Genomic DNA, 24,565 nt, shown 5'->3' on the forward strand with positions numbered 1-24,565 from the left:
GACAAGTTCTAGCCAGAATTTTCTTTGATTTTTTAATGAAATCAATATACTCCAAACCTCATTCAATTTACAGCACGAAAAAATATTTTATTAGCAACAAAATAATTGAAACAAAAGAATTCATAGAAGCATTTTTGCATTATATATATTTTGATCTGTAATACAGTCTCTGTTTTCAGCACCAAATATGACATCTGAAGATGTATCTTATCAAAAATATTACATAATCTAATAATGGGAATTTTAAAATGTTAACACATTTCAAATATTCAAAAAATAAGGAATAGAGCTAATTCAATATTATTCATTTTACTATCCAATTCCCATATAATAAATAGCTATGCAAATATAGTGACAGAAAAACAATAGAATTGAATGATCAAAAATGATATGTTACCACAAGCTAAACTGGAAAGAATCTGAAAACAAAAAGTTACACATTAGTAAGCTTTCCCCCCTTTATTTCTTCAAGAATGAAGAGAAATTTTAATGATATCTTGTTTTTAGCTTCCAATAAAATTTTAAGGTAAAATACCTTTGTAAAGGATAAAATTTTCTGCAGTAAAGTAGAAATCTTCTAAATGATATATGTGAGTCTATTTAGCATAACTGTCTTTATAACTGAAAAGTATATACATTTAAATGGTCCACTTTGATTATACTTAATTCTAAATTTTCTAGGTACCATCTAAGGAGAGAGTTCTGATTTTAATAAAATGTGGTGCTGATGAAGAGAAGGGATGGCTTAAATAATTATAATGGAGGAAAGAAAGACAAGATGAGTAAGTGAGAGTAGAAAGACAAAGAAAAGAAAGGACAATAGATATTGTTACAGATTATTCAAGGATTTGGGGGAGAAGGTGTTTGATAGGGAACATGGGAAGAGGGGGGAAACATTTATTAAGATGTCATAGTGCATCATTTAAATCAGGCCTCATCAACAGATGAAATTCAGGAGAAATTAAAGGACAATAAGGAAAGAAGATACTGAAAAAGGGATAGTATATCTAGCAGTCTAGAGAGAAATCAAAACTACAAGAGAATGTTAGGATTGCCACAATATATCAATTAGGGCTTCAATAGTTATATGTCTCAGTATAACAGTATCATAAAAATCTCCAAAGTTATTAAAAATTCATTATTATGCATAGACCTTACAAGAAATAGAGAATTTATTTTGAATAATTATATTAAAGCACTGACAATATAAAAAATTTAACTTTCAATTAATTTTAATTTCTATCAACTAACTTTTTAGTTTCACCCTATATTCAAGCTTACTAAGAATATATATTAATTATGATTTAAATGTTTTGCAATTTAAATATATCCAAGAGAATCACAGGGAAGTGCTACCTAGATCCCACCTCTTTAACCCTACCTCTTACAGAACACAAGAATGGCACTATTCCTTCACTTTGCATTAGTCTGAAGTTGCCTGGAACTTCATACTGTTGTGATCCCAGTTGAAGATTTCTCAGTCCCCGAAATGAATGCTCCATGTGCAGCATTCTCCTACCAGATTCTCCATCATTCAAAAATCTATGTGCCTAAAAACTGCTATATGCTGGACCTAGAGCTAGATTAATTATCTATTCCAAAAGAAAAGGCTCTTCATCATGATCTGATATGTGTCCCCTGGGGAAATATATACATATATATTTGGTCACAGTAATACACAAAAACCAATTAACAGTGCATTAGAAGATTCTAATTTATGTTGGTCTGGAAAGTAAACCATACTAATAAAATTACAGATCCCTGAAAGATGAATTAGAATAAATATGTAAAGAGGTGGGGGGGTACAAGGGTAGGAAAAAGCAAGGATAGTGTACACATGCATAAAGGCCAAGATGGTATTACATATGTACATACTCAAAAAGACTTGGGTTTTATCTTTAACACTTACTAGCTTTGTGATTGTAGGCAAGAAAATTAAAGTCTATAAAGCAGCAAGTTGTGATCTGACTCAGTGAAAAGAATTCCCACATTATTATTACCTATATTTGACAAACTGACATATTTGTATGTACAAGGCATAATATTCATCTTTTCATTTAATAAGAACTTGTTATATATCATTTGTTTCCATAGAGAGCCCCCAAATTGCAAAGGGCATATAATAACAGAAAGGGCACATAAAAGTTTACAATAACAATACTTTATATGTCCTAAGTTCCCATATCAAGGTAATTCAAGAGAAGAGACAAAACTAATTTTCATGTTTAACCAAATTTGTCATTCTTAAAACAGGTTTTATATGCCTTATGAATCAAAATCAAGAGAGATATAGTGGTTAAAGAATTAAAAAAAATCAAATATGTAAGTGCTAAGAAAGACAGATAAGAAAAAATTTCAATTCACTTGATGCCATGCACAGGTATGATAATGATTATTCTGCATTCTTCATAAAATGTTATATTAACTCAATTATAGCAAGAAGTATATGTGCTTTGGTGCATGTGATTTAGTTTATGACAACAGAAATTTTACCTTGTTTTGGATCAATTCTTTTAGTAACTTCTGAAAGGTAGCAGTTTGGTAAAGGACATGATGAAAACATTGGCCAAGGATATGGATCATTACCCTAAATAGAAGAGGGAAAAATAAGTAATATCAGCTAGGAGTCAATAAGAGTTTATTTCATTGTATCCATTTATACAACTTGTTTAATCTATTCTATGGTATTTGTTTCACATAACTTCTACAAATACTGCCTACTATAATTTAATTATATATTAGATGAAAAATTAACACATACAAGCATCCAATCGATGCTAATATCAACATCTACCTCAATTTATTATGGTTAACCAAAATAGTCAATGAGGCTTTTACTATCATTTCATATTAGTAAAACCACAGACTTCAAAGAAAAAAAAAATATTAGTATCAATTTTATTCAACAATCTACCTGTCCCTTCTGCTTAAAGTATTTTGATTTTTTTTTTCTTTATCAGTCAAAGGAGAAAAAGATAGTTAAGAAATAAAAAAAAAAAAAAAAAAAAAAACCTTCCTTAGCAAATAAGAAGCTATGTGAATAATACTGAGAGTATAGGAGCCTAAAATTGTCGAAGAAATTTTAAAAAAAATTATAAAAAATATACACTGTGTAATGAAAGTAAAAATCAAATATACACAGATGGGGTGAAAGAAGCAATACGCTTTGGTCTTTTTCCCTTTGTAGGATATTAAAAATATGTCATAATTCCATTTTCAGATAGGTAACAAAAAAAAAAAAATCCTGGGAGATAGATAATAGGGATAATGGGGGGGCGGAGCAGGCACACAAGACTCTCTAAGCTCCTCTCATTCCCCTCATAACCAACTATTTAATCCAGCCTCAAAAATAACTCTTCACTGCTTAAATTCATGAAGATTAGAAGCACCACAATTTACCAGCTGAAGTCAATTTGGAAGATTGTCAGGAAAGGTTTGTCCTGAGGGGCCAGGAACAGACTAGCACAGGCAGCGAGAGGCTAGCATCCTGAGCAAACCAGGGGTGGGGGTGATCTCTGTGGCTAGAGAAGTTATAGAGATGACTCTGCTATAGGCTAACTGCTCTGCCTTGATTACAAAGCAGTAAACTGGCAGAGAAGTTAAAGCCTAAAACAGAGGGTCCTCTAAAAAACACCAGAACCTAATGAGATCTGGCTGTAACCCCTCAAACCCGGAAGTGACTCAGGCAGACTTTACTGTGACCCTGCAGCCACATCTGGCAGTTCGGGGCTTTTGCAGGCGCAGTTACTAATCTGCACGACAGGGGGGCACAGCCTGGGCAGCCCCTGATTGGCAGAGTGGAGGGCTCGGCCTGGGGCAATAGAACCTCCCCAGCAGACTGTGCATCCCCGCAGACACTTCCAGTCCCTGCAAATCCATTCACTGCTCAATTGCTAACACCCACAGCCCCAGGGCAGGCTTTGGCTTGGGAAGTGAAACTCTCACTGCTAAGTGTCTAGCCCCAGGGCAGTCGTTATCTCACACAGCTGAGGTTCTTTGAAAGGCACTTTACCAGGCCCTGCAGGCCTGAGTTACTTTCGGTGGGGAACTCTTTCCCAGAGCACTTCAGCACCTCGATGCTTTTTGTTGGCAGGACAGCTACCCATCCATATACCTTTCACTGCTCTGCAGAGGAAGCTGGTAACCTCCTGGCTCTGAAGGCAGACCTTACAGGCTTTAACAAAATGAGTAAAAAAATCAAAAGAACGATTGAAAGTTTCTATACAGAAAGAGAACAGCTTTTCAACCCTGAAGAGACTAATAGCAGACAGTCTCCAGACGATTGTTGGTCTCCAATGCAAAAGGCTCTCCTAGAAGAGACGATTAAAAACCTTAAAAGAGAGCTAGAAGAGAAATGGGGAAAGGCACATAACTCACTAAAAGAAAAATTTGATAAAGTGGAAAAAGAAAACAACTCCCTGAAATGTGAATTGGAAAAGGTAAAAAATTCCCAAGAAGTGCAGGGAAACAGAATTTGCGAATTGGAAAAAGAAAATGACTCACTAAAAAAAAAAAAAAAAAAAAATTAGTGAAATGGAAAAAAATTCCATAGAGCAAAACAACTCAATTGGACATATACAAAAAGAAGTAAAAAAAGCTAATGAAGAAAATAACTCACTAAAAATCAGAACTGAACAAATAGAAATGACTGATTCATTGAGACATCAAGAATCAGTCAAGCAAAACCAAAAAAATGTCAAATATTTACTTGGAAAAACAACAGACCTGGAAAATAGATCTAGGAGAAATAATTGGATCATTGGACTACCAGAAAATTATGATGAAAAAAAGAGCCTAGATGCTATTTTACAGGAAATCATCAAAGAGAACTGCCCAGAAGTAATAGAACTGGAAGGGAAAATAGGCGTTGAAAGAATTTATCAAACACCTTCTGAAAAAAACCCTAAAATAAAGACTCCAAGGAATATTGTGGCCAAACTTCAGAATTCTCAGACTAAAGAAAAAATTTTACAAGCAGCCAGGAAAAAACAGTTCAAATACCAAGGTATCACAATAAGAGTCATGCAAGATCTGGCTGCCTCAACATTAAAGGATCGAAGAGCCTGGAAGCAGATATTCCGAAAGGCAAAAGAACTTGGAATGCAGCCAAGAATAAACTACCCAGCTAAGCTGAGTATTTTTTTCCATGGAAGAAGATGGACATTTAATGAAATAGAGGAATTCCATCTGTTTCTAAGGAAAAAACCAGACTTAAACAAAAAATTTGATCTCCAACAACAGGAATCAAGAGAAGTAGAAAAAGGTAAAAGGAACTCTTGAGAACTGTATTTCTGGTGTGAATATACATAAAAACCATATGTATAATTTGATTTTACCAATATAACATAAAAAAGGGAAGTAGAAATGGAAAGGGGATAGTGTCAGAAAAAGGGAAGAAGGGAGATAAAAAGAGGGAAACTACATGCGACAATGAGGCAAAGGAAATCTATCATATATGAGGGACCTTAGAGAGGAGGAGGAACATTGTGTGAATCCTACTCTCATCAGAGTTGGCTCAAAGAGGAAACAATTGACTATTTGTTTTACAGAGATTCTTCTCTCACTTCATTAAAAAATTGGAGAGGAAAAGGGAGAAGGAAAAAGAGTAATAAGGGAACAAGAAAGGGGAAGGGATTCAAAGAGAGGAGGGAGGGATACTAAAGAGGGAGAGTTGTGCAACGTTAGTAGGACCAATAAGTTTAATACTAGGGAAGAAGGGAAGGAGGGCAAGAAAAAGAAAAGTATAATCTGGGGATATTAGGATGGCAGGAAATACAGAATTGGTTATTTTAACCGCAAATGTGAATGGGATGAACTCTCCCATAAAGAGGAGGCAGATAGCAGACTGGATCAAAAGTCAGAACCCTACAATCTCTTGTTTACAGGAAACACATTTAAAACAGGGAGATACATACAGAGTAAAGGTAAAAGGCTGGAGCAGAATCTATTATGCTTCAGGTGAAGTCAAAAAAGCAGGGGTAGCCATCCTTATCTCAGATCAAGCAAAAGCAAAGATTGATCTAATTAAAAGAGATAAGGAAGGAAACTATATCTTGCTTAAGGGTACTATAGACAATGAAGCAATATCAGTATTAAACATGTATGCACCAAGTGGTATAGCATCTAACTTCTTTAAAGAGAAGTTAAGAGAGTTGTGAAAAAAAAATAGCAAAACTATAATAGTGGGAGATCTCAATCTTGCACTCTCAGATTTAGATAAATCAAATCACAAAACAAATATGAAAGAAATTAAAGAGGTAAATAGAATATTAGAAAAAATAGGTATGATAGAGCTCTGGAGAAAACTGAATGGTGACAGAAAGGAGTATACTTTCTTCTCAGCAGTCCATGGAGCCTACACAAAAACTGACCATATATTAGGACATAAAGACCTCAAAATTAAATGCAGGAAGGCAGAAATAATAAATGCTTTCTTTTCAGATCACAATGCAATAAAAACTACATTCAACAAAAAGTTAGGTATAAATATACCAAAAAGTAATTGGAAACTAAATAATCTCATCTTAAAGAATTATTGGGTGAAACAGCAATTTATAGACACAATAATTTCACTCAAGATAATGACAACAATGAGACATCATAGCAAAATTTATGGGATACAGCCAAAGCAGTAATAAGGGGAAATTTTATATCCTTAGAGGCTTACTTGAATAAAATAGAAAAAGAGAAGATCAATGAATTGGGCCTGGAACTTACAAAGTTAGAAAAAGACCAAATTAAAAACCCCCAATCAATTACTAAACTTGAAATTCTAAAATTAAAAGGAGAAATTAATAATATAGAAAGTAAAAAAACTATTGAACTAATAAATAAAACTAAGAGTTGGTTTTATGAAAAAATCAATAAAATTGATAAACCTCTGGTAAGTCTGATTAGAAAAAGGAGAGAGGGAAATCAAATTGGCAGTCTTAAAAATGAAAAAGGAGAACTTTCCACTGATGAAGAGGAAATTAAGGAAATAATAAGGGGTTACTTTGCCCAACTTTATGCCAATAAATTTGATAACCTAAGCGAAATGGATGACTACCTCCAAAAATATAGGCTTCCCAGATTATTAGAGGAGAAAGTAAATTGCTTAAATAGTCCCATTTCAGAAAAAGAAATAGAACAAAAATGGAGTGGTCCCTGTAAAAATGACAAGGAAAGATAATGCAGAATGCTGAAGAGGATATGGGAAAACTGGGACACTGATAAATTGTTGGTGGAATTGTGAATACATCCAGCCATTCTGGAGAGTGATTTGGAACTATGCTCAAAAAGTTATCCAATTGTGCATACCTTTTGATCCAGCAGTTATATCCCAAAGAGATTTTAAAGAAGGGAAAGGGACCTGAATGTGCAAAAATGTTTGTGGCATCCCTCTTTGTAGTGGCCAGGAACTGGAAACTGAGTGTATGTCCATCAATTGGAGAATGGCTGAATAAATTTTGGTATATGAATATTATGGAATATTATTGTTCAGTAAGAAATGACCAGCAGGATGATTTCAGAAAGGCCTGGAGAGACTTACATGAATTGATGATGAGTTAAATGAGCAGGACCAGGAGATAATTATATACTTCAATAACAATACTATATGATGATCAATTCTGATGGATGCTGCCCTCTTCAACAATGAGATGAACCAAATCAGTTCCAATGGAGCGGTAATGAACTGAACCAGTTATACTCAGTGAAAGAACTCTGGGAGATGACTATGAACCAATACATAGAATTCCCAATCCCTCTATTTTTGTTTGCCTGCATTTTTGATTTCCTTCACAGGTTAATTGTACAACTATTTCAAAGTCTGATTCTTTTTGTACAGCAAAATACTGTATGGACATGTATACATATATTGTATTTAACTTAAAACTTTAGCATATTTAATATGTATTGGTCAACCTGGCATCTGGGGAGGGGGTGGGAGAAAGGAGGGGAAAAATTGGAACAAAAGGTTTTGCAATTGTCAATGCTGAAAAATTACCCATGCATATATCTTGTACATAAAAAGCTATAATAAAAAAGTGAGTAGTTAAAATAAAAAAAAAAGATAATAGGGATAAAGGAATATTAAATTAGGCTATTCTGTTACCAAATTCAAAGTTGTGTGTATGTAATACAAATGTATAGAAAATTTTTTTTTGCTTACCTTTTGTAGTGCCCTGGGTGGTAAAATCCGTTCTACAGGTCCACCAATAAGAAGTATTCTAACGAGAACATGGTTTCTTTCTACTGACAGGCCATCAATTATAAAGTCTCTGAAAAACAAAACTCTTATTTTTAATTTTTTAAAATTTTAATCCAGTCATGTCTGACTCCTTGTGACCCCAACTTGGAGTTTTCCTAGCAAGATACTGAAATGGTTTGCCACTATCTTCTCCAATTCATTTAACAAATGAGGAAAGTGAGACAGAATTCACTGACTTGCCTTAGGGTCACATGGCTAATAAGTGTCTGAGGCTGGATTGGAAATCTTCTTCCAGATTCTAGGCCTGCCACCATATCCATAAATGATTTATATATTTCCCAGTTACTCTGCTATACCTTATCAGTGATAAATTTTTATAAGTTTTTATATACTGTAAAGTGCCATATCAATCTACAACCTCTCACATTAGTGAAACTGGTTCCCTCTTTGGTTAGCATATTTTGTTGTTGTTGTTTCTGTTGTTTTGAGTTATTTCTTACCTATGGCCTCCAGCAATCTCTAAAATATTTTCCTCTTGAGCATTTAACAGCATTGCAGACACCTGGTATTGAGATTCTAAAAGTAGAAGTGTATCCAGATCACAGCATAATACACTCAATAACCTGTATGTTGGGAAAAGATGATGATAGAAATTCAGATAAAAGCCTGAAGATCTAGAATAAAGAAAATTTAAAAATATTCATTAGATCTTAAAGATACTTTGTGATTAGGAACAGAGAAGATGGGGAAAAGGTCATACATAAATTTATGTCCATTTTACTTACTATATTTATTAAGTAATATAAATATATACCTATATAGTTACTAGCCCTTCACTTTCCTATTTAGTTTGGAAGTTTATATTGACAATCTTAGCCCACTATTGAAAATGCCTTTTAAATTTAACAGGAAGAGATTCTGGTACATTATGCTCTCGTGCTTCTCATTAAGGACTAAAAAGACCTTAAGGAAACTATTAAGCCCAGCAGCACTTTTTGCTCCTTCTGTCTTTTGTACTTGTTTTTATCCTGATTTGGTGCCATTTACTTTTTCCCATTGCACTTTTGCTATTATTTGATTCTATTCTTACACAACATTTATCGTAAGCATAGCAATTTTTTTCTCTTATAGCATGATGCCAAATTATGTTAATTGCACTTTATTTTTAATTAAAACTTTTTAATTTTCAAAAGATATGCATGGAGAATTTTTCAATATTAACTCTTACAAAACCTTGTGTTCCAATTTTCCCCCCTTTTCCCCAACTCCCTACCCTAGATAGCAAATAATCCAATATATGTTAAACATTCACCTGCACTTTTGAGGACTGTTTTTCAAAGAAATTTACATACAAGAATATTAATACATAATGAACTAAAATCATCCAAAGTCAGTATATATTTAAAATTACCAACAGTTGTGTGTATATTACTTAATTTCCTTGTCCCATATAGTTTACTTCCATTATCATCAAAAATTAGAATAAAAAAGGGTACCCAATGTATAGCATTTAAAGCATAGACTCTTGAGATTAGTAAATCTTGTTAATTAAGAACTTAAGATTGAGTTTTAATGCAAAAGTCTTAAATTTAGAATACAAAAATATTCAAAATGCACAAAACTGATTCTGCAGAATTGTTTAGAATTTTAAAATTTTTTTTTAGAATTGCTTAAAGAAGAATGTCTGTCTTCCCAGAAGTATTTTGGCTCCTTCACTATGCTGTTTATTAATAATCTATGTTGACCAGCAGTGTATTACTAATAGATTTAATATTATTAACCACTGGCAAAATGAAGTCAATATAATTTTTATAATGTATAGATTTCAGATGCCAAGTAAAAGTGTCTATCTTGTATCTATAAAATCAAGATTCCAACTAATTTTCTAGATTGTAGGTAAGAAAGACTGCATCTTTTACAAGTTTATTAGAAAATTGATTAAATAAAACTTATATAATAATAATAATGATCACTCACACCTGTGTACTATTTTAGAGTTTGGTAAGTTCTTCCCTCACAATTATCCTGCAGAGTAGGCAATGGCAAATATTATTCTTCTCATTTTCCAGATGGGGAAATTGAGACTCTAAAAAATGAAATAACATCTATGGAGCATGATACATACAACTACTGGTTATATTTCAATAATGAGACAATGGTTTTTGATGATTTTAACTTATTAGACATTAATGTTCTTGTATGTCAATTTCTAAAAAGCAGTACTTAAAAATGCCATGTGATATTATTTGGCATTGTATAAGAGAAAAAATGTGAAATATACAACATTTATTACCAGAATCTAGAATCTATCTTTTATCATTGTAAAACCCAGAATTATTTTTGTACAAAATAAGGAGCTGTAGAATTTCTTGTCTATCGTACACTGCTTTCTACTGTTAAGATTTATATTAAAATACGACTGAGGTGATAGTTCATATAGTTATTGCTTTACAAACTAAAACTATTAGAATTTCCTAAGAATAACTTTAATTTCAAGAATACAAGATGCAAAAAAAACCTATTAATATCTACAATTTTTCTACATTTGTCCTGCCATATAGTATACTTAGAGCTGGCCTTAAAATCAGCTAGTCTTAAATTCAAGTTTTGTCTCTAACGTATATTATTTATGTGATCCTGGCAAGTTATTTAATCTTTTAGTTCTCTAGGTTACTAGATCCCAAGCTACAGAGAAGATGCTGACTTGTACTACCCTCTAAGAATCATAGGGGTGAAATCATAGTTCTAACTTTATCCTTTTTTGAATTTTTATAACCCCATAATGAGAGTTGGCTGTTAATGATAGGTAAAAATATTTGAATGAAAGGTCTAAGGAATATGCTATGACCAGATTTCATCAATTAAAAAAAAATGCTTCAAATCAAACTATTTCCCAATAGATAAGTATTAAATTTATAAAATAGGAAGCTGTAAATTACCAATAGCCATGTGAAAAATAGCTCTATAACAATAATAAGAAATATTAAATTTTTTTTAAATGTGAGATTTTGCTTCACACAGAAAATTAGTATACATGATCAAAGACAGAAATTATAAATGTTGGAAGTGCTACCCCCTCAAAAAATGTGTACATTAATTCACTACAGAAAAACCTGTAAACTAGCTTTACTGTTCTAGAAAACAATTTAGAATTATGGAAGAACCCAAGATGTCAACACAGGACATATATACTTATAAGGCCAAGGATAAAGAGAAAAACTACACTCATGCCTACTCTGTACATATAAAATCTAGATCCCAACTATAGATTTCTAAAATGTAGATTAAAAAAACGCATCTATAAATTTACTAGAAAACAATTATATAAAACTTAATAATGATCACTTATATTTGAATACTATTTTAGAGTTTGGAAACTCTTCTTTCACAATCACCCTGCAGTGTAGGCAGTGACAATATTATTCTCATTTTTCAGATGGGAAAATTGAGACTCGAAGAAATTAATGACATCTATGGTGCATGATACATACAACTAGTAGTCATATATCAAAAATGAGACAGAATTGGTTTTGATGATTTAGCTCAATAGATATTAAAGTTCTTGTATGTAATTTTTTTGAAAAGTAGTACTCAAAAAATGCAACATTCTTGATTGTGTGTGTGTGTGTGTGTGTGTGTAAACACAGTGGATGTTTACTAAGGAATACCTAAATAAATTGGGATATATGAATCACAGAATTTGAAAGTTCATAAGGACCTCAACATCCATTTACAAATCCATAACCAAAAAGAATCCTCATAATTTACCTGGCAAGCATTCAGCAAACTTATGCTAGACTGACTATCTCTAAACATATATGATTTAAAAAAATATTTTCCTAAAAGACAGCCTAAATCTACATGGAGCCCAATGGAAGAAATTTAATACTTGTAAGTTATTGTGTGTTCCTTCTCACCTATTCCAAGTCTTCTTGAGGTTAAATACCTTCAATTCCTTCAACTTAGTCTCATGTGACCGGGATTTAATAATCCTCAAAACTCCTGATTATTCTTTTTTGGACATTTCACATCTTATCACTGTCCTTTTAAAATACTATGGTAGCTAGAATTGAACATAATACTCCAGATGTGACTAATAAAGATAGAGTATAATAGAATTCTCATCACTTTATTTTAGGAATATAAAAAGGTCCCTTAGTGAGGCTTGGGTTTTTTGGCTTCTATATCATCCTACTGATATATATTGAGCTTGCAATGCGCTAAAACCACCAGATTATTTTTACAACTATTATCTAACCATGCTCCTTTATCTCATACTCATAAAGTGATTCTTTTTATACCCAAGCTTTAAACTTTATATTTATTCCTAATGCATTTCAACTTCTTAGCCTGACAAAATCTCTTTTGGATCCTGACAATCAATCAGAATGCTAGATATCCTTTTCAGGTTTGTGTCAACAGAAAATTTGATGAATATGCCATCTTTGGCTTTATCCAAGCCAATATTAAAAATGTTAAACATCACTGGAGTAAGTACAGATCTCTAAGCCATTCTCTAGGACATCAACTACCATATTAACCTTGGACAATCTAATCTAGTCAATTATTTCTGATTATTATCTCTTGCACATTTCTTCATATTGTCTCTAAGAGTGAAATATATTTAAGATTTGTTAAAAAAAATCCAAGTTGAATATAATATATAATATATACATATGTGTGTGTGTGTGTGTGTGTGTGTGTGTGTATGTGTGGATACCATTTCTCTTATCTTGTAGTTTTATAATTCTGTCAAAAAAGACATGAAGTTAATACGGTACAATCTATTTTTTGATGAAGTAAAGTGATTCTTTATAATTATTAATTCACTGATCCTTTCTTTAATGATCTGTTCTTGAATTTTCCCAAGAGGTAAAACCAAGGTTACTGCGAAGAATCTGCTTTCTTCCCATTTTTGAAAACTAAAATGACAGTTACTCAATTTTGTTGGTACTTTTATTGCATTTGCCAGTTTTTTCAGTAAATTAAAATGAAGTACATTTGAATCAGATAAATGAATTCATCAAGAAAATTTTGCCAAACTCTTTTACTATTTTTTTTTTTTTTTTTTTGCTGAAGCAATTGGGGTTAAATGACTTGCCCAGGATCACACAGCCAGGAAGTGTTAAGTGTCTGAGGCCAGATTTGAACTCAGTTCTTCCTGACTTCAGGTTTGGTGCTCTATCCACTACACCAACTAGCTGTCCCCACTCTAACTATTTTTAATGTAAATATCAAAGAATCTTCAGCATCAGTATGAAGGTAATGGAGTTATTGCACTGTTACAAAATGACAAATATGAGGAATTCAGTGACTTTGGGAATACCTGTACAAATTAAAGCAGTATAAAAATGGGAGCAATAAAGTAAAATGAAAGAAAAAAACTGTATTTGAAATGAAAAGATTTAAGTTTTTAATCCTGCCTCTTCTCACTCAAACTCTGTGTGACCTTAGTTAGGCAAAGCACTCAATGACTGTGGACCTCAGTTTTTTCATATGTAAAATGAGTGATTTGGACTAGATGGCTCCTTCTAGAATCCCATTAGATACGATACTACTGTACACTTATAATCTTATAATCCTATGAGGTAAGCAGAGTGGGAGAATAATATATTTGTAATGACTATGATAAAACAAAAAGAATGCTAAAATGAAGCATACATACAACGCTGAAATAAACATAACAATTTTGTTCACAGAGAAGAGTTGCAAAACTATATTAAGGAGAAAGATGAGCAATTATGCAAGTAGTATATATTGTAAATGATCATTACAGAAACTGATTTTGCTTACCTATTTATATTACCAAGGAGGGGTTGTGTGGTAGAAGTGGGCAAAATATATCAAACAATGACTTTAAAAACAAAGAGTACCGTTAAAATTTTAAATATATATATATGTGAAATTTTAAATAAAATTAATAGCTTTATTTCTTTGACAAACTGTCTGTTGATTTACATCCTTGAACAATTAATTTTTTAGGCAATTTTTTAAGGCAAATTTTTAGGTAAATTTAGGAAAAAAAAATTTAGGCAAAAAACTGCTTGATTCTAACAAATTCTAACAAAAATTAAAACCTCTTTAAAGCTAATACTTTAACAAAAATAAAAAAAATCCTCTTTAAAGCTAATACTTCAAGATTTACTCTCTTTTGGAGATTATTTTTTATCAATATGATCTACAATCAACAACAAATAGAAAATTTTGGAAACTGAGCTGACATTTTGCTAAAGATTTTTATATGTAGATTTCTAATATCAATTTCCTGATTACCTATTAATATTCATTAAATTAGTTTTTAATAGTTAACCCCAGTGGTTAAAATAAAAACTCAGAAAATTCAAATTGTAACAAACACTGAAGCATCAAATATATCACGATATCCCATCAAAAGCAAATCTACACTGTATGAGGGTATGATCTGTTCTAGATTTAAGAAGGCTACAATGCATTCTATACAGCAGGCAACGTATTGTTCTTACACAAATTAAATAAGATTTAGACCAAAGAATGACACAATTTTATAAAGCTAAATAATAAAGTGCATAATCCAAATAAAACAATATAATAAATTTTACCTGGGGGGAGGTGTTCAGATTATTAGGTAACAATTTCTTTTTATAGTTTTTAGATCACAGATGAAATAAAAAATGGTGATTAACAATTGATAGTAAACATTCTTGCTTTAGTGCAGAAGGAAAAAATCAATACAAATTATTTTTTAAAATACAGAAGAAATACTTGCATTTAATGTAAATTAACATAAGAAAACTTATGCCACAAAGGAAAATATCTCAAGAAAAAAACTCCATACCTTAGACCAAAAATATGTGATTGTTCATAGTTGAATAATGATCGAATTTTGGCTTCTGAATTCAAAATGATAAGTCTATCAATAATATCCTGAAAAAGAAAGCGCTAAGAATAATATTGCATTTTATACAACAAATATTTATTGAGAGGAATATAAAATTTGATTCATATAATAAAAGTCATAGAATCCGTTTTTAAAAAGCAAACCAATATGACATCAGAGTTGTTGAGCTATTGTGTCCTACAGTTATTTTAGTGTGCTTTTAACCATCTATTCTTCACTTATACTTTTTCCCCAGACAAAATTTTTTTTTTTTTTTTCAGAAATTCAATAAAGCTAGCCAAGAAGATGAGATGATTATAATGGAAGTCCATATAAAAATCACAATTCTGAAAAGCAGTGAATGGAAGATTTGTTAATTGCAGACAACTCTTTGGAGTTAGGTGGTTCAGGTCTCTTCAACATACCGCAAAGTATTCTATGACATCATACAGGGTAGACAATCCTACTCTAAGTAACACTTGTAATCAAATGTTGAAATGATTTTATACATATATATATATATATATATATATATATATATACACACATATGCATACACACACATAGTTATATATGTGTGTATATATATATATATATTTGTTATTGCAAAATATAAAATGTATGCATACAAACATATATACATAAAATTACTATATAAATGCTAACCCCCATATATGTATGATAGCTAGTCTCATTTCCCTTTGCATCAGTTCATACATATCTTGCCTATGTATTTGTTGGAAACCATCCCTCTTTATAATATTCTGTAGTATTCTGTTATCATTATATGCTACAATTTCAGCCATTCACCAATTGATGGGCATCCCCTAGACTTATAACTCTTTGCCACCATGAAAAGAGTTGCCATAAACACTTTTGGATAGAAAGGTTATTTTCTTTGATCTCTTGGCATACAAATATAACTGTTCTCTAGAAAGGCACCAGAAATTCATTAGTGTATCTATTTTCACCTCATCCCCTCTAGCATATATCATTTCTGTTAAGTGTGAGGTTGTATCTCAGAGTTTTAATTTGTTTTTCTCTAATCAACAGTGATTGAGAGCATTTTTTCTTATGACTATAAATGGTTTTGATTTCTTCTGAAAATGCACCTATTTATATTCTTTGGGGAATGGCTCGTTTTTTGTTTTGTTTTTTTTAAATAAATTTGAACAGTTCTATTCTCAGTATATTTGAGAAACGAGCCCTATATTAGAAAAACTAGCTATAAATTTTTTTGATATTCAATTATGATAGACATAGCTCCTTTCAGCAATCCAGTGATTCAAGGCAATTTCAATAAACTTTGGATGGAGAATGTCATCTGCATCCCAAGAGAGAGAATTATGGAGACTAATGCAAATCAAAGCTTGTAATTTTCACTTCTTTTTCCATTTATTTTTCTTTCTTGTGTTTTTTCTCATTTGCTCTGATTTTTCTTTCCCAACATGACTCATATGGAAATATGTAAAAAAAAAAAAAAAAAAAAGAATTACATATATAACCTAAAAAATACTAAAAGAAAAAAATTGATATTTATTATCTAAAGCCAAGTTTCCTAAACATGGGTTATGACCCCATGTGAAATTGAATAACTGAATGTGAAGGTTGCAAAATTACTTGGAAATGTTTGATTTGTATCTCTATTTTATATATCTATATGCCCAAGGTTACATAAAAAATATTTTGGGCAAAACAAAATTGCAAGTTGAAAAAAGTTTAAAAGGCTCTGGCCTAAGTTACTTGTTAGCCTTATTATCTCTCTTAATTACATTGCTTTATCTGAGATTATGATTACTAAGCAGCATTTCCCTTAATCTCTTCATCTTCTTCCTCTTTTCATAGTTTAAAGTCTGTTTAGCTTCTAACCACTGCTTTCATCTCCCCTCCTTTTTAATCATCTCTCTTTTCCCCCCTTTCCTTCCTTTTCCCTATTGCCTAAGTTATATTTCTATATATAACTAATTATGTCTATGTCTGTCTGTCTCTGTGTGTGTATGTCTACATACATATACTCTTTCTTCTTTAAACAAATTCAGATGAAATTTGCCCATCTACCACCCATTCTCCTCTCCATTGAATTAGTTCTTCTTTGTATCTCTCATCTGAGAATTGTTTATCCCATTCTACTTGTCCCTTCCCCCTTCTCCCAGTGCATCCCTTTTTTCTCATTCCTTCATTTTTTTTTGTAATTATTCCAATACCATTTATTCACGTCTATTCCTCGTTATCTAGGTATATACTCCTTTTAAGTACCCTAATAAATATAAAATTCTTAGGAGTTACAATTATCATCTTCCTACATAGCAATGTAAAGAGTTTAACTTTATTGAGTCCTTTATGATTATTGTTTCCTGCTTACCTTTTTATGCTTCTCTGGAGTTTTGCATTTGAATGCCAAATTTTCTAATCATCTCTGGTCTTTTTTAGCAATAATGCCAAGATCTTGTCTTTTTCTTCTCCTCAAAAATTACACGCAGTTTGCTGGTGAGGTTATTCTTGGTTGTAATCCTACCTCCTTTGCTTTTTGGGATAGATTATCTCAGCCCTATGCTCCTTTAACATGGAAGCCAATATATCTTATGTGATCCTGACTGTGGTTCAATAATATTTGTTTATTTCTGGTTGCTTAAAATATTTTCTCATTATCTGCTAGATCTGAAATTTAGTTATAACATTTCTGAGAGTTTTCATATTTGAATCTCCTTTTAGATCTAAAATATCGGGGCAATTTTCCTTGATAATTACTTAAAATATCATGTCTAGACTTTTTATTTAATCATGACTTTCAAGTAATCCAATCATAATAAATGATCTTTCCCCAATCTATTTTCAAGGTCCATTTTTTTTTCAGATGAGAGATTTCACACTTTCTTCTTCTTTTTTTTTTTCCCCTATTCTTATGACTTTGGTTATTTTTAGATGACTTACAGAGTCATCTATTCCACTAGTCCAATTCTAATTTTTAAGGAATGATTGTCTTTAACAAGCTTTTTTACCTCTTTTTCTATTTGGCTTATTTTGCTTTTTAAGTTTCTTTCTTTAGTTAATTTTTGTGCCTCTTTCACCATTTGGCCAATTGTGCTTTTAAATGTGTTATTTTCTTCACTATTTTTTTTTGGCCTGTTTTACCAAGATATTAATTCTCTTTTCATAACTTTTTTTTTTACATCATTCTCATTTCTTTTTCCAACTCATCGTTTTTAAACTTTTCCAGGAATTCTTGTTGAATTTTGATGGAAATGGCACTTTTCTTTGAAGATATTTTTGTAATTGTTGTGACACTGTTCTCTTCTTCTGACTTTGTCTTGGTCTTCCCTACCACAGAAGCTTTTTAATGGTCAAATTATTTTTGGTTGCTTACTCATTTTTTTAGTATATTTCTTGATGTTGAGCTTTATTTTAAAGTTGAGTTCTACTTAACTGAATGTGGGATAACTTTGTCCTAAGCCTTTTTCTACTGCTGTTTTCAGAGCTGGTACTGAGAGTCTGACAATTTTGACTGCTTTCAAAGTAATGTGATCCTGGAAAATGTATGGTCATTGGTCTAGTCTGCACTCTAGTTTTCACCCAGAAAGGGGCTTTGGTCCCCAGCAGTTACCAACACTAGCATTAGCACTCTCTCTGCCTTGGAACTGTGACATGGACTTCTGCTCCTTTGTGCTAGAGCAACATCCCTCCTTCTCGGCCCAGAAACTATGGCCCAAAACTATGTATGGTCAATAGAGTTACTAATCAGCATCAATTGTATCTAGTGACAGCAAAGGGATTCCTATATGTCCAAGCCTCTTCCTATCTCTGAGCTGATAGCTCCCAAAGCTACTATTATAACAGTTTGTTGCCACTGTGGTACATGTGGACTTATGGCAGACTTACAACTTGGTACCACAAATTTTTCCTGTAAATCTAAGTTTTCTTAAACTGAAAAAATAATCTTGTTCCAACCTTTTGTTTGGCATTGCCATTCCAAAATTTAAATTGAAGTGTCATTAAAGTTGTTTGAAATGGAATGTTGCAGGAGTTTAGTTGAGTGGCTGCTTCTAATCCATAATTTTGATTCCCCCTCCTCCATTTTGAAAGCAAATTTTTAGAAAAGCAATCTAACTCTTTTTCCTCCAACTCTCACTTATAAGAGGCATGACCTCTTATAATTTAGCCTCTGGCCCCACCACAGAACTGAGACTGTTCTTTCAAAGGTTAACAATGATCTCAATACTATTTCCTCTATGATTTTCTATATTACATACTCAAATATATTAACCAAAATAAAAATGGAAATCTTTGAAATTTTGTTACTGATATTAAACTTTATACTAGGTATGTGTGAATACACACATATATGTGAAAAAAAATTTAAAGGAGGAACTAGGTAAACAAAAGTTATCATCAGTTAGTCTTAGAGCAAGATGATGCTAATTAAGTCTATTCGTTCATATCAAAAATACTCAGAAAAGCATTCACATAAAGTGATTTAAAGAATTCCTTGCTTAATATAGGCTCCTGGTGCTGAAGTTTTTTGCTACTTATTTGTATGGACAGGAAAATCATTACCTTTCCAAGGACTTCGAGTCTAAAATTTCTCTGTAATCAATGAGAATCAAGAGGAAGACAAGGCAAAAATTCTGACAAGAAGGAAGTTAAAGAATTCACTATTGAAATCTGAAAAGGCAATAATGCCTGCCCTTTTGCCTTTTTCAGTGTCAGGTAAGAAAAAGTACTATTTTGTTTTACTATGGGGAGCACCTTCAAAAGATGTTCTTATAGGTTTTTTCTGAATTACAATCATTCAATAAGCATTTATTAAACATTAGACACTGAGCTAGATGATGACAAAAATCTGGCAAATAAATTCAGATTTTTAAGGATCCTGGTGTAAGCACCTGACTAAGGAATCTTAAGCTGCCTAGTGATTCCAAAGTTCTAGTTTTGAATCTAAGCAGAATATATAAAACAACCTTTGATCATCTTACCACAATCAAAAAGAATTCCAAGAACATCTTAGCCACTTATCTCTGAAAGGTGTACCCTTTATTGTTGTAACTGGTCAAGTGCCTATGTACTTGGACAACCAAATTTTACTTTATACTTCTGTCATAAGTGGAATTAAACCAATACTGCCATTGCCAGTTGAAAGGGCATAATTGATCTATCATTTCCCCTGAACTAAACTAAAATATCTTTGAAACTAAAATATCTTTCTTGACTTGTGACTAGCATATAATAAGCATTTAATAAATTCTTGTTGACTTACATGGCCACCATTTCTCTATGTGTATTGTTTCCTCTTTTAGACTATAAAGGGGACAAGTTCCATCCAATTCCAGTTTGTGTTGCTGCATAAGCCCAAGTGACAAGACGTCAAAAGCAGTTTCTCTAGCACTTTGTATCTACAGTATTTGGGACATTGCTTGGCATACAGTAAGCATTTAATAATTGCTCATTTATTCATTTACTTATTCACTTTAAAAAAAGAAAAAGAAGTTAGCTGCACTAAGGAGTGAACTAGTGTACTGATAGTGCTACAGTCTGTCAAAGTCCTGGTAAATAACATTCTAAGTAATTTTGAGATGCCAGGATTCTTACCAACTTCCTAGTCTCTTATAGGAAGAAGAAAAACATCATCTGTTCACATGCCAGTCTTTTGCCTGGGATGAGAGAATAGTAGAAATGCCATTCTATCACATACAAGTCTCCTGTCTTTATGGTGAGACAAAACAAACAAAAAAACAAAACAAAACAAAACAAACAAACAAACCAAAAAACAAACAAACAAACAAAACCCTTTCTTTGAAACAGTATCCTGCATAGTTTATAGTCTCCCTCTGGAAAAGGAAAAACGTCAATTCAATACACTGGCTCTTTTGCCTGTTTTTCAGCTCCTACAGCAAGAAGAAAGAAACTATTTCTTCTCATACCAGTTTCATTGCTTTGGCATGAAAGAAGAAAATGCCATTTCATTATGCCAGGTCTTAGCCCTCATTTCCAAGGTTTTTTGTGAAGAGAAAAAAATATCCTTCTATAGAGCAGGAGATTTCTGCGTGGGTATGATCAGAGAGGTGGTACCAAATTATTATTATTCCTTTAACCTTTAATTAGCTACATATATTTATATAGTCCTACATATTCATTAAAGGTTAAGGCATTAAAAAAACTTTGAATAATCAAAAAAAGATCATTGACTTTTAAGTGTGAAATAACTAGGATAAAACAAACATGTATGCACTATTCACATGCAGTAATAAATAATTTACTAGGATAGGTTTTTTTTGTTTTAATTTCAGATCTTAAAATGGCATGTATTTAGTATGAAATTGAATTTGCTCCTAATTGGTCACATTTCTAAAGATGATAAAAATAGTCACCAAAACCATCACATAAAAAAGTCATCAAAAAAAAATCACTTGTAAATTCAACTCTGTTATCTGTCAAGCATGAAACTTCTTTCTTTCAATTATACATAAGAAGATGACCCTGAAATCTAGAACAATGTCAGTAACAGTATATAATATATTTTGAAGTTTTGCAAGGATAAAGCAATGCATTTGGATGCTGTGGGCAACCCGAGTCTCTTGTAATTTCTTCTTGCACTTTAGGTAATGTTCCCTCTGTTTGGAGGGCATTAAGCTGCTTTTTGGTCCACAGCTTTCAGTAAACTATTGGTGGCAGAACCACCAGGACAGGCTGCCTAATTTTCATGAGAAGCATAGCACCCCAATATTGCTAAATAGTGCCACTTTCTGTCTTGTCACTTGGGCTTATGCAGCAACACAAACTGGAATTGGATGGAACTTGTCCCCTTTAGGCAGAGTAGTGCCAAAAAGACTGGAGAAGCCAGTAAGAAGAAATTCCTTTACATCAAAGTTGGCATCATTCTGGATTGTCCCAGAATTAACATACAAAATTAAACTGTATTATCAACTGTAATGTAGCATTATTAATGTAATAAAATGCATTTGAAATTTTTGTTGTGTAGATTTTATTCATTTCCTATATTTAAAAAGCCTGTGCTACAATAAGCTTAATGGTCTGTTGCATTTCTATATTAGCTTTTCCCTTTCCCAAATGGAAATTTGAATACTACATAACATACATAATTCAGAAATAGCACTTAATTCACAAAGCTAGATTTTTGTTATCAGAGTTCCCAAAAGTTTGATGTCAAGGTGGTCACTTAATTACATTATACATTTGGGTACTCTTTATTTTCTATTTAATCAAGGTGCCATGAGACAAAAAAGGAAAGATGTTTCCAAGAGTTCACAGAATCAATGAGAAAGGGCCTCTATTCTATACAGCCCATAAATGACCAGATTATTTCCTAACATAGTCATTTAGTCTTGCTTAAAGACCTTCGGTGAGAGAGGAAGCCAATTTCCCAAGACAGCCCTTCCACAACAAAACTAAATATGCTTCTTTTATCCCTAATTCTGCCCATTTTCCACAACAGCTAGGCCATTTTACAGTTCTGTACTAACCGTTTATAATTGCATCCATTTTTTCATAGCATCCATAGCAAAAGGCATTTGTCTTTTTCATTTTTTTGCCAACTTTTCTAATTTGATTGATATAAGGTATTTACATTTTTCTAATGAGTGATTTAGAATATTTTTTCTTTGTATATTGATAGCTTAGATTTCTTTAAAAAATTGCAACCTTTATCCATGTATCAATTGGGAAATGGCTCTTGGTCTTATTAATCCGAGTCAATTCACTAGGTATCTTCTTCTTAGGGAAATTTGAAAAAAAAATTCCCCATTATTTCCTTCTCTTCTAATTTTCTCTGCATTGGTTATGCCAAAACTTAAATTTTATGTAACCAATTGCCTATTTTATCTTAAATTAGCTTTTGCTAAATAATGCAACATGGGTGGGAGAGCAGAGTATATATGTTATGTTCTTTGTCAAATGATTAAAAAATGCTAGGCTTGAGGTACAAAATAAAATTTCACTGAAACAACCTCCCCCCCCCAAAAAAAAAGTATATGATGCTCAGATTCATCCAAATATCACATTCCAGTAAAATTTACAATATAGATAATCCATGATGAGATAATCAAAATTGACTATAAATTTGATTAAAAGAAAGATCTGATTCAAAGAAAAAAAAAACTACTCGCCAAATAGTTTTATATCCAAATCTCTAATAATGATCCTTATAAAAAATATACTTACAATTATGCATGTAGGAACTTCGCGAAGTGAATATTCTGATTTATTTGGAATATCCTGGTTGCCTATCAGTTCATAAACAGTAGGATAGGATAATAAATTTACTAATGCCAGAAAAGACTGTAGAGAAAAAGAGAAAGGAAAGAAAAAGAAGGGGAGAAAGGAGTAGGAAAAGGAGAAGAGGGAATAGAAAAGATTAATGTTCAATCTAAGAAAGAAATTTCATATATGGCTAAGAAGTAGACTAGCATAACAATTTTTAAATGAAAGATTTAAGTCCATTTGTTTTTAAAATAATATCTAGTTAACAAAAACATTCCAAATAAAGTTCATTTTAAAGAAAGTCTCACATACAAAGCATATTCACATTTAGCAACTAAGAAAAAAGCAATATGATGAAAAAATTTTAAAGGCATAAAACAAAATACTTTAAACAGTTTGATCCCATAGAAAGCAACCTAATGAACTTGGGTCATTTAATTTTCTAAGGGAATTTGCCTTTTTCAATTCACGATTAAAAGAAATGAAAATTTTCAGTTACAAGTAGTAATAATAAATTCAAGTTCATAGCCCCTTTGAAATCTACCCATGAACACCTTGGGAAATTCTGTTCTATTTAAAATAAAAATCAGAAACCAAATTAGACATTATTAGTTCATTGGAGTAATTTAGATTTTTTTTTAAAATTTGTTTAAAGGAAAAAGGTAAAAACTAAAAAAAAAAAAACCTGCTTTTCTACAACAAAGAACAGATACTTACTTAGTTTACCATTTACATAAATCACTAAGTCTTTCTTCAATATAATTGATTCTACAAAAAACACAATTTCTCCTTTTTTTTTCTTTTCTTTCTTTTTTTTTTTTTAGTAACTTTTTATTGACAGAACCCATGTCAGGGTAATTTTTTACAACATTTCTCTCTCTCTCTCTTTTTTTTTTTAATAACTTTTTATTGATAGAACGCATGCCAGGGTAATTTTTACAGCATTATCCCTTGCATTCACTTCTGTTCCAATTTTTCCCCTCCCTCCCTCCACCCCTTCCCCCAGATGTCAAGCAGTCCTTTACATATTGAATGGGTTACAGTATATACTAGATACAATATATGTGTGCAGAACCGAACAATTTTCTTGTTGCACAGGGAGAATTGAATTCAGAGGGTATAAATAACCCGGGAAGAAAAACAAAAATGCAAGCAGTTTATATTCATCTCCCAGTGTTCTTTCTCTGGGTGTAGCTGTTTCTGTCCACCTTTGATCAATTAAGGCTCTCTTTATCGAAGAGATCCACTTCCATCAGAATACATCCTCAAACAGTATCGTTGTTGAGGTATATAATGATTTCCTGGTT

The 24,565-nt window shown here is 31.9% G+C and overlaps 1 protein-coding gene across 1 annotated transcript in view; it reads right to left on the minus strand.

Annotated features, from left to right (window-relative positions):
* TBC1D32 (TBC1 domain family member 32) overlaps window positions 1–24,565 on the minus strand; it is a 180,506-nt gene that overhangs the window by 78,105 nt on the left and 77,836 nt on the right. Inside the window, exons 22-26 of the mRNA XM_051997642.1 lie at window positions 23,220–23,336; window positions 15,006–15,094; window positions 8,692–8,814; window positions 8,153–8,261; window positions 2,494–2,587 (exon numbers count right to left, since the gene is read on the minus strand). Of these exons, the coding sequence (XP_051853602.1) occupies window positions 2,494–2,587; window positions 8,153–8,261; window positions 8,692–8,814; window positions 15,006–15,094; window positions 23,220–23,336 (532 nt within the window). The remainder of the gene's footprint in view (window positions 1–2,493; window positions 2,588–8,152; window positions 8,262–8,691; window positions 8,815–15,005; window positions 15,095–23,219; window positions 23,337–24,565) is intronic.

Source organism: Antechinus flavipes, chromosome 4 (assembly GCF_016432865.1).
Source record: "Antechinus flavipes isolate AdamAnt ecotype Samford, QLD, Australia chromosome 4, AdamAnt_v2, whole genome shotgun sequence".
NCBI lineage: Eukaryota > Metazoa > Chordata > Mammalia > Dasyuromorphia > Dasyuridae > Antechinus > Antechinus flavipes.